This window comes from Vigna unguiculata, chromosome 2, assembly GCF_037176805.1.
Source record: "Vigna unguiculata cultivar grain cowpea cultivar isolate G323 ecotype 2 chromosome 2, ASM3717680v1, whole genome shotgun sequence".
NCBI lineage: Eukaryota > Viridiplantae > Streptophyta > Magnoliopsida > Fabales > Fabaceae > Vigna > Vigna unguiculata.
This window is the reverse complement of record NC_140793.1, coordinates 4,266,852-4,276,877: the sequence shown is the minus strand read 5'-3', so window position 1 is coordinate 4,276,877 and position 10,026 is coordinate 4,266,852. Positions and strand designations below refer to the sequence as shown.

General features: G+C 31.6%; 1 protein-coding gene across 3 annotated transcripts; it reads left to right on the top strand.

The window, feature by feature from the left end:
* The first annotated feature begins 6,022 nt into the window (after positions 1–6,022).
* On the top strand, positions 6,023–8,407 carry CYCJ18 (cyclin J18). 3 transcript variants are annotated; one of them, XM_028057433.2, is made up of 9 exons: positions 6,023–6,599; positions 6,679–6,861; positions 6,935–7,033; positions 7,120–7,137; positions 7,252–7,322; positions 7,404–7,530; positions 7,612–7,672; positions 7,773–7,861; positions 8,204–8,407. In XM_028057433.2, the coding sequence occupies exons 1-8, from the start codon at positions 6,528–6,530 to the stop codon at positions 7,853–7,855; spliced, it is 714 nt and encodes a 237-aa protein (XP_027913234.1). In that variant the 5' UTR covers positions 6,023–6,527; the 3' UTR covers positions 7,856–7,861; positions 8,204–8,407. The 3 variants fall into 3 exon arrangements, with proteins under 3 accessions (XP_027913234.1, XP_027913235.1, XP_027913233.1); XM_028057434.2 differs by having other exon boundaries at positions 6,024–6,599; positions 7,645–7,672; positions 8,201–8,407; XM_028057432.2 differs by having other exon boundaries at positions 6,027–6,599; positions 8,201–8,407.
* The last annotated feature ends 1,619 nt before the right edge of the window (positions 8,408–10,026 follow it).

The following is a 10,026-nucleotide window of genomic DNA, read 5'->3' as shown; positions in this document are numbered from 1 at the left end:
GATGTAGCTACTTTTTTTTTAAATTATCCTGCTCAAGATGGAAATATGTCATGCAACATTAAATCTATAATCTATAATCTATAAGCCCACACATTTTCTCGAACCTTCCTCTTTTCAAAACAAGAGTTCCATTCTTAGCAATAAAATTTAACCTATACCTACTTTTCATATGTACAAGTGCTCCTGTTTATATATATAATTTATCTCTATTTTTTTTTCTATTTAAACACCTTTAGAAGTACAAAATACCAGTCTTAAATATATTTTTAATTAACTAAATAAATGGAAGATCGAGAGAAATCTAATTGATTAACTTTTTGGTTCATTCATTTTCAATGTCTATAATTAGTATAATGTAAACTTTCAAAATTCATTATTTCTAAACTATCAATTTTGTAGTATTTTGTTTTTTATCTTGGCTATGGTGGATCATAAAGTTGCTTTTCAATTTTTTTTTTTTTTGTAATAAGAAGTTTGACAATTGTTATGAAATCTCGTTAATTCTTTTATCCTATTTTAAAGGAAATTTTATTAAGATAAGAAAAAGGTTTGTATTTGTAACATCCCAATTTCAGTAGTTTAAAACTAAGAAAAAATAGGGAGTTTCATCATAGTTCCAAAAAAGATAATCCAGTGTACACAATATATTAATACAGTCTTACAAAAGGTATGACTATAAAAAAATATATCACTTATATACTTAAACTAAACTAATAAACTTTGTACTACTGACCACTGCTAAAGCTCCCACTGGAAACCTCCTCTTCAACACTAACACGATGGCTCTTCATCCTCCAGAAGTGCCTTTGACACTGCAACCACATCTGCTCCCACCAAATAAGTGATCATCGCAAAAGGAAGCATACAACACAAGACAGGAACACAAAAAGCAAGGGTAAGCTAATCTGATTAAGGAATCATGCAGTTCAATTATAAACAGAAGTCATGCAATCTTTCTCATTATCACCAGAATCATATAGACCACCACAACACATATACATGACTCTAGACTCAATATCTGGATTATGTAAGCGACATTGGATCTCTTGGTGGCTTGCACCTGTGACGGTTCCCAAACTCTGCAGAGTCTGGACACATGGAGTATTCACCCGATCGTTCCCAGGGTAAGTCCCCTTCACGTCTAGACTGGAGTATTCACCCGATCGTTCCCAGGGTAAGTCCCCTTCACGTCTAGACTGGATCAAGTCCAACGACGAGGACCTCCTGCTACTCCTCACGACATAATCCATTATGCTCTATCTGAGCTTGAATGATTATTGGAGTTTCAGGATACCAACCATTATAGATTCCTTACATCCTTACACACACTACAATTCCACTTGGATTTCCCTTGAACTTCCATTTCAAGCTCATCTTCTCATAATTTGTATTCATCCAATTTAATCATACAATACATCAATGGTAGCATTCCAACCATACAGGGCCTAAGTTGCACAAGGATACATTAAAACCTACATTTCCACCAAAGGAAACAAAATTAGAGCACTACTACTGCAGTAGCTCTCGCTCAGGCTAAAATTCCTAGCCTAGGTGAGAGGTCATCTCGCTCAGGCGAGACACTAACAGTGGCAAAAAGAGAAAACCCAGGCGAACTCTCGCTCAGGCTAGACTGGTTCGCCTAGGCGAGATCGTCTCTCGCTCAGGCGACCCCAACTCGCCTAGGTGAGACTTCGCGCAGGAACAGAGGTGCATCTCCTGGTGTTTTCGCTCAGGCGAGCGTTACTCGCCTAGGCGAAAATACCAGGTCACGAACCTGTTCTCACATGCAGTGGATCAGTTTGCCTCAAGCACAAATCAATTATTCACCAAATCATGCAATTCAAACACTAATTCATCTATCAAACACTTAATTCAAGCTCATCTACGGATTTTCTATTCAAATTAAGAAGAGTGGTTAGCTTCCCTTACCTGTTATCCTGTTTAGACAGCTTTATAAACGTCAACACCTTAAAAATGTCAACACCTCTAACTCTACAGGATGCTCTATTTACACATAGAAACATCACAAGAACGATCACGACATACCGTTATGATCACTGATCAATAGAGACTCATACTGATGATTAAAACGTCGCATGCAAGAGGAAGAGGGCTTGCATGCAACAGAAAACAAAAAAAGACTAAAAAGAGAGCGGAAACTCAACTTACGCGAACGGAGAAACTGATCAGTCCAATTTGAAGAGCTTGCCGAGAGGATCAATCATACAGTCTTGGTTCTTCAATCAGACGACCAGAGAGACACAGAACCTCTAAAGAGAAGTCAGAGACCTCTAGAAAAGTGGTTTCTAGAGAGATGGTGTGTTTTAAAATAATGAAACTCGTTTATAACAATTCTATTTATACTAAAACCTTTTAATATTAAAATAATCGAGTCTCACTATTTTTAAATCACTATCACTTTTAAAATGCCATTTTCTAGGGTCTTACAGTATTAATGCAAAACAACAAGATTTTTACGTCACTGATTTAATGTTTATCTACAAAATATTTTACGTGAAAAACATACAGTAACATTTCTGTAGTTAAAAACAATAATATTTAGGTCAAATATTTTAGAATTCAACATAAATATCAAAATTTATGTCGGAAGAATATGCTTTTAGTCTTACGTAAATTTTGATATAATTTATTGGAAAAAAAATTTTAATCTTCCCTCGTCTATATATGTATGCTCTACTTTGGATTAAGGAGAAAATAAATAAAAATGAGAAATAAAATAAAAAAAGATTAATGTGTTAGTTTGATGGATAAAAATAAGAAAGGAAAAGTAGAAAATAATTCTCCTGGCTTATTTATATGTGAAAAAGTAAAGAGATATAATTTTATGAGTGTGACACATACATAGAAAAAGCGCTATCAAAATTAGTATAATAGTTAAATTTGTGATAAATAATACGTTGTAACTTTATGTTATTCTTATCGATCATTTTATGTATTTATTAGATTAATTTACATCTCTAACTGAAATTCAATTTATATAATTTTTAAAATATGAAATTACGTTCAATTTTTTTTTTGTAAATTATAAAAATTGGAAACTTTGGGACGAGGATAAATTTAATTATTACATTTACTTAAAAATGACGAGACTGGAAGAAGTCATACAAAAAAAATTATATACTCTGCTAAAATTATAATCGAATTTGAAAAGTTATTAGCTTATGTTAAAGGATTTTTTCTTCCAAATCCATACATTATATATATATATATATATATATATATATATATATATATATATATATATATATAAACCTATTCTTTTTCGAAATTATAAGATTTCCACTAATTAAACCAAGTGTGTTAGTTTAGAAATATTACACATAAATTCAAAGATTGTTGTAAAAAAACAATAAAGCTTTTGTACATATGTAATTTACTTGCATACTTAAAATCGAATAAGGTGGGGGATTCCAGCTGTATGATGTTAAAATATAAAAGAAAACTAAGCATTAAAAATTGAAAGAAGATAAAGTATAAGCAATAATTGAGGAAGTTAATGACACGAAACTTTTATATTTGATAGGAAGTGGGAACACCATCGATAGTTTTTATTTATGATGAGCAAATGTTAATCTACATCTTCTTAGAGATATCATTTTATAAAGGGATATTATTTACACACAATGAATACAGTGTTTCTCTTTCTTCCTTTCTATTATTTTACTACATTTATGAACAAAATTTCTCTTTTATAAAATGCAAGTTGTGAGAAAAAATAAAATTAGGGTTTATATGGGTATGTTTGTGGCAGATAGTATTGGTTGATGAGGCGTGTAATCTTTGAAGAAAAAAGTAATAAAATAAAAAGTTATTACGTGATTATAATAATAACATAATGCTTCAATCCCATTCGATGGGAAACAGAATCTTAAACCGCCACTAATCCTATTTCTTTTACTTTCAACTTCTTCCTTAAATACTTTACAAAACCGACTTTCCCTTATGCCTCATTTTTTTTATCCTTATTATCTCATCAACTTCTTCATTCAATTCTTTGAATATTTGGCTAAAAAAAAGAAAAAAATCTACGTGTCGATGTCTAATTAGAGGGAACATGCTCACAACAACCATACAGAAACTTTGTCTATGGTTCTTCACATCAACCACAGTTTGCATTAATGGGTTTAAACACTTAATTTGGATACTTGAGTTAACTTTCAGTTATATTTTAAAATTTTATGCTTTAATTTATAAATGTTTTCGTGTTTTAGATCCTATATCTTCGTCTTTTGCTAATTTTTATCACAAAAAGATTGATGAAGAGAATACAGTATAAAAAGCCACTTAAATATATGTTCTAATTACTTTTTTTATTAGCATATGCATATGTTTTTATTATTACTTATTAAAAGAAGTTATTTTGGTTTTTTTCTTTTTACATTTATTAGTTTAGATATATTATCGATTGAGGAATAATATTATGTTAGTATTAATACAAAATTTATTATGTCATGATTCTTTTAGGCCATTAAAGTTTATTATTCTTTTAATAAAAGTTGAAAACACTATGTTTTTTTTTGGTTGATTTTGATTGTTTTCGTCCTAATATATCTATCAACATTTTTTAGCAGGTTAGGTAATAATTTATAAATGTAAAATCTATAAGAAAAGACATATAAGTAATAACAGTTGAATTATAATCATCATATTAAGAAATTTTGAAATTTTACTTTGAAAGATAGCTTGACATATAAGTAGTAAAAAAAGTTATAGATGGTATCCACAACAAAATAAAACGTAAAACATAAATGTTGAAGCACAAAAAATAATATACATTCAAGAGAGATTAGTACAACTATATCTAACTCCAATAAAAAAAGGGTTATGGATAAAAGAGGAAGCATGATACAAATATGAAATCCCCGATGCACAAACTCCTTTCAATGGCCCCTAAAATCACTTTTAAAATGACTCATTTAAGCCACATTAGACCTCTCATAATTTTCATGCTCGGCTTCAAAATTTACTTCCATTATGAGCTTGATTTCATCTTTCAAATGCCTTTCTACCAATTTCTGCAATTCTTCCTCTTTCTGTACAAAAATAATTTAGATTTCTAGTAATATATTCAAAGTAGATAAAATATTAAACTTCTCTTATTTAATGGTTAAATTAACATCAAATTTGATTTAAGTGAAACTTCAAGTAAGAGACTTGCAAGATAAATGCTCTACATATAACTATGTAAAGTATTTATCAAAAACACCCCAATCTTAAACCTTTGTTTGTCCTGAAGCAAAAAGTCTAGAACACAATCACACAAGACTGAATTGGAGCATCCTCAATCTCAACCACTTCTCATTTGCTTCTTCATTTCAAAAGTTTGAACCCAAAAAGTTTCCTAGAACATAATCACACAGTATGGTGCTTTCTCCAATTATCAAAAATAGACTAATGAGCATGGCATAACAATTATTAAGAAAACCAAGAACATTTGTGCGTTCACATGTATAGTGTTTCTCTCGAGCATATATGTGTATTAGGTAAGTGTATCACTCAATCTGCACACATTGAAACAACACAATGCAATTTTGATTTTCATCTCTAAAGAAATAATATCACAGACATCAAGAGATCACAAGGTCTTCAAATGGTTGTAACTTACTGGACTAGAAAGAACATTGGTTCTTCTAGATAATCAAATTAACACCACTTGAGAAGAGGAGAAATTTTTTTTTTTCAAGATTCATTCATCATCTCCACTTTCTCAAGTATAAGAACCACAGTATCCAAATTTTCAAGAATCAGTCATCACCCATTGAGATAAGATTGTCATTTTTCTTTTTCTTTTGCCTTTTTTTTTTTTTTTTTGACTTTGTGTTGAATCTCTCCACCCGGAAGCTTGTTAAAATGAAACCACGTCAATTTTCACTATATCTGACAAATTCCATCCCTTTTAGTAACAAGTTACTTAACCCCAATGATTCACATCATCATGTTTTCCTCTTCTCTAAGGTCTTTGTAGCTCAAGGGAAGAAAAACTCATTTATTGGATCAAGGGGTTTAAACAAGGATAAAGAAGTTGTCAAGGTAGCTTTTTGGCTTAGTGGTTAGAATTCACAACAAAGTGAACAAATTGCCTTGATCATATATATGCTCACATGTGCAACCTATGAACAAATCTTCCTACTGTTTACTGTTCCATCTTCAGGACTTCTAAATGTTCTTTGATAGTGCGAGAGTTAGATGAGTGAGTTGCGGGAGCTTGGGAAGAAGAACCTGTTTTAGTAGATGATTGCTTATCAAATTTTTCATAACAGTGTTGCATGATGTAACTGTGATTAACAGCTTGGGAAGCCATCCTGAGGCACTCAAAACAACACTTGTTAGTACTCACAACATTAAAACAAAGACACCATATATTACCAAAATAAGTGCCTAAGTAATCAAAAGAAATGCATAAGACTCAATCCAACAGCCAAGAACAGCCAAAAGCAAGAAATACAAAAAGGCGAATTGGTCTAGACAAAATAACAAACACATTATTGTAGTTTTGTGAAGAATTAATGGAAGAGAATGAGATAGAGATGGAGATTGGAAGGGTCCCCGTGGTTGAGTTTCTCATTCAGTCTGCTGAAGTAACCTCTTTTGCTCTTTCACTCTTTCACATCCTCATCTTTCTCTTATCTAATCCTGTTTCTGTAATTGCAATGGTAGCACCTCCATGTTTCCCCCATTGTTAAGTACTCTGCATTCTCCTTCTTAGCCGATCGCTTCTTTCATTCTCTCCCAACCTTCATACAAGCTGCTGGAGCTTCCTCTTCAAGCTGGCTATTGCGACCTGTCACCGAGAGCACCTTGCAGCTGTTTGCGCTTATTTCCCTGTGGATTTCTACCAAAGTGCCTTCCTTTGTTTCTCCCCTCTTTGTTACCCTTTTTTTCACATCGCACTCACAAATCTCTTTTCATGCAGATACACAATTCTCGACCACTCTCCGTTGCATCTTTCAAGTCCTTGGCTCACACTTTCATCAAGGACCAGCACTTCACTACTCGGAATTTCCTTGAAGCAGTAAGCCACCCAATTCTCTCTTTTACTCACCATTTTCTTCTTTTTTTTTATCCTCTCACTCTTTTTTTTACCTAATTTTTCTGCAGGAGGTCCTCTTCATGCAGGTACGGTCTCAATTGCAGTTCCCGAGACCACAAAAACTTTTGTGTTGCACTTGATATCAGTATTATGAACTGTTGGAGTTCAGCTGATCCTGATATGGTTTGCCACTCCCCCAGGTTTTGAATTTTGAGATTGGTACATCAAATATTGCTTTTTTCTTCCTTGAAGACCTTTGGGTTCAGTTCAAGTGAGTGCCACTCATTTTTATCTCCATACTTGCACTCTGTCGTCTTCTCATTGATTCACGCTTTTGAATGGTTGAGTACAGGGGAGTGGCCAGAGTTGGTGAATTAATTAGCATTGAAGTTTGCATGGATATTATGGATCTTCTCTATGAAAAAGAGGAGATGTCGGTTCATTTTAGGTCCCCTAAGTCCCTTGCTGCGTCAATCTTGGTATATTCCCTACTACTTATTTCAAAATTCCAGGTACTATGAGCTAATAATCTATTGCAAAGTTCTAACATACTCTTGAAGGTTACGTCATACGTAATCACGGTCCCTAGACAGAAATGGGAGTTTCCTCTTCTTGCATGGGGTAAGAAACTGTTTGATTTTCTTTCGACTTTCTAACACGATCATATGAACAAACTTTTTGCACTCATCATGAGCAAGTAACAAAAGGATTTTGTTGTCAGTAAATTTTGTGACCTCATGTAAGGAAGATGATATCACAAGATTGGTGACCAAGATTCTCAAGCATGTTCTTGGCCCTACTTGAGATGAGGTAAGTGGACTTCCAAAGAATGAATCACTTTTAATATCTGGAATCTGGTCCCCCATCAGTGCACTATGCAATTACTATATTTTGTTGAATTTGATAGCTAAAATCGATTGTCTGCATAAAGTGTTCATATTATTATCCAATGAAAATAGTTTAATGAAGGTGATTGAGTATAGTTTATTGAAAATGTGGATTCTTATTCTAACTCCTCTCTTCTGCTTCATTTATCCTAATTATTTACATGTAAGATGATAGTCTTTAATGAAATGATACATGATATTCTTAGCTTGATTGTGTTTTGGATAACTTGTATAATTCTCTGTTGTGTGAATGATACTGTAGTAGGTGGCGGCAAAAGAAATTAGTCATTCAGGATTGCAGAAGAGTTTGAGGATAAATATGTAGCAATATCAAAGAAGAACATTCAAAATCCAAAACATGAAGAGATAGTACTCTTCCATTCGCCAGTGAGTAATGGAAGACATTGTGCTACATGTGACCAGCTATTAAGCTTCAATTACTTGCAAGTGGGTTCTGTCTTTCTTTTTACTTGGTGCTATCTTTTCTCAGAATCACCCTCATTCATTCATCAGTTACCTAAAGAGAAACCCATGATACAAATTTTTCATAAGCTATCAAGTAAATGGTGAAGACTTTTTAAAACTTTTTAAATACAAGTACTAAAAGGGACAATAGGGATTAAAATGAGAAGGATGTTATTTCTATAAAACTTTTTAAATACGTTTCACTATTCAGGCCTGAACCCATATGTTACAATACATAAATGGCCATTTGTTTCTGCACCACCAAAGTTTCCATGTACACACCCGTAGGATGGTGAAAGACCAAACTACCCCCTTCCACCATCCCTTGCCTTTTGTTGTGTCATAGATTAACTGAAGAAAGTGTTCTATCATTTTTTATTTTTGATTGTGCAAAATAAGCTTTCACATCACATCCTGAAGTCTAAAAACAATTTTCGGATTGTACAAGTAAAATATTCTCAAATTGTATAATCTGAAAGTAAAAAAAAAAACTTTTAGATCGTATAATTCAAAAGTAAAAGATAACTTTGTAATTAAAAAAAAAAAAAAAACTAAAACATTATTTCCTAATTGTACAACCAACAGTATTTTTTTTTATGGGAGTGGAATTATCGTATTTGTGAGAGCGAAAGAAAAAATAGTGTAAAAAGAAATAGCTATATAAATGAGACAATTAGAGAAGTTAAATAAAATAGATGACAATGTATATATGAATAAGAAAAGTTAACAACAAATTCTTTACTATTTTTTTAAAAGAAACAGTTAATTTTGGAAATTTATTTAAAATCACAATTTTATATATCTCACTTCTTATTTAATGGTTTTCGTTCTCAATTTTATAATGTTTTTAAAAATTTAATAAAGATCGTGTCAAAAAATGGTTAAAGAGAATGTTATTAACACTTTTTTTAAATATAATTGTATCTATATCTTCATTTAAACTTTAAAGACTCTTATTCTGAAGAGGCGTGGTATAAGGTGTTAAATAAATAGACAATACAAATATTCTCTCAATACACTGTGTAAAATCAGATCACTTTTCCTCAGTACAATTAAAAAAAAAAAAAAAAACTATATAGGACAGCGAAAATGTCAAATTCTACCTTTATATAACAAACAAGGAGTTCAAATGCAATTTAGAGTTAAAAACATTTTCTTCTACATTTTCAGTCTATTTCATACTGTGCGTTATGTACTTCATCTGCTAAAATAAGCACAACACATGGCATTTGTTATTTTCATTTATCCCTTTTCAAACAAAATTTCTCCTTTTGCAACAAATACATATGTTTTATAATTAAAAGAATTAGAGATATGAATGAGAAGAATAGCATAAAATAAACATTATAATGAAAAAGACAGAAAATATATATATAATAAAAGTGTTGTAAAAAGTGTTTAAAAAGAAACAATGTCACTCTATTGCATAATGCATGAATATTATTTAAAGAATCCAAACCACATCCAAAATGCAAATACTATTTCTTGTCTCTCATTTCGGCTTCTACTTTTTTTTATAAACTTTTTTTTTTTGTATTTAACTAAATTTTTTTGCAGGTATCAAAATTATAAAAAAAAAAAAAAACTCTGAAAATATAATTTATCGATCACTTTAACTTGTCA

Excerpts from the sequence above, each read along its gene's own strand:
- CYCJ18 (XM_028057433.2), top strand. The coding sequence starts at position 6,528 with ATGGAAGAGAATGAGATAGAGATGGAGATTGGAAGGGTCCCCGTGGTT. Across the intron at positions 7,323-7,403 it reads GACCTTTGGGTTCAGTTCAA|GGGAGTGGCCAGAGTTGGTG; the intron begins GTGAGTGCCACT and ends GGTTGAGTACAG. Across the intron at positions 7,673-7,772 it reads GTTTCCTCTTCTTGCATGGG|TAAATTTTGTGACCTCATGT; the intron begins GTAAGAAACTGT and ends TTTTGTTGTCAG.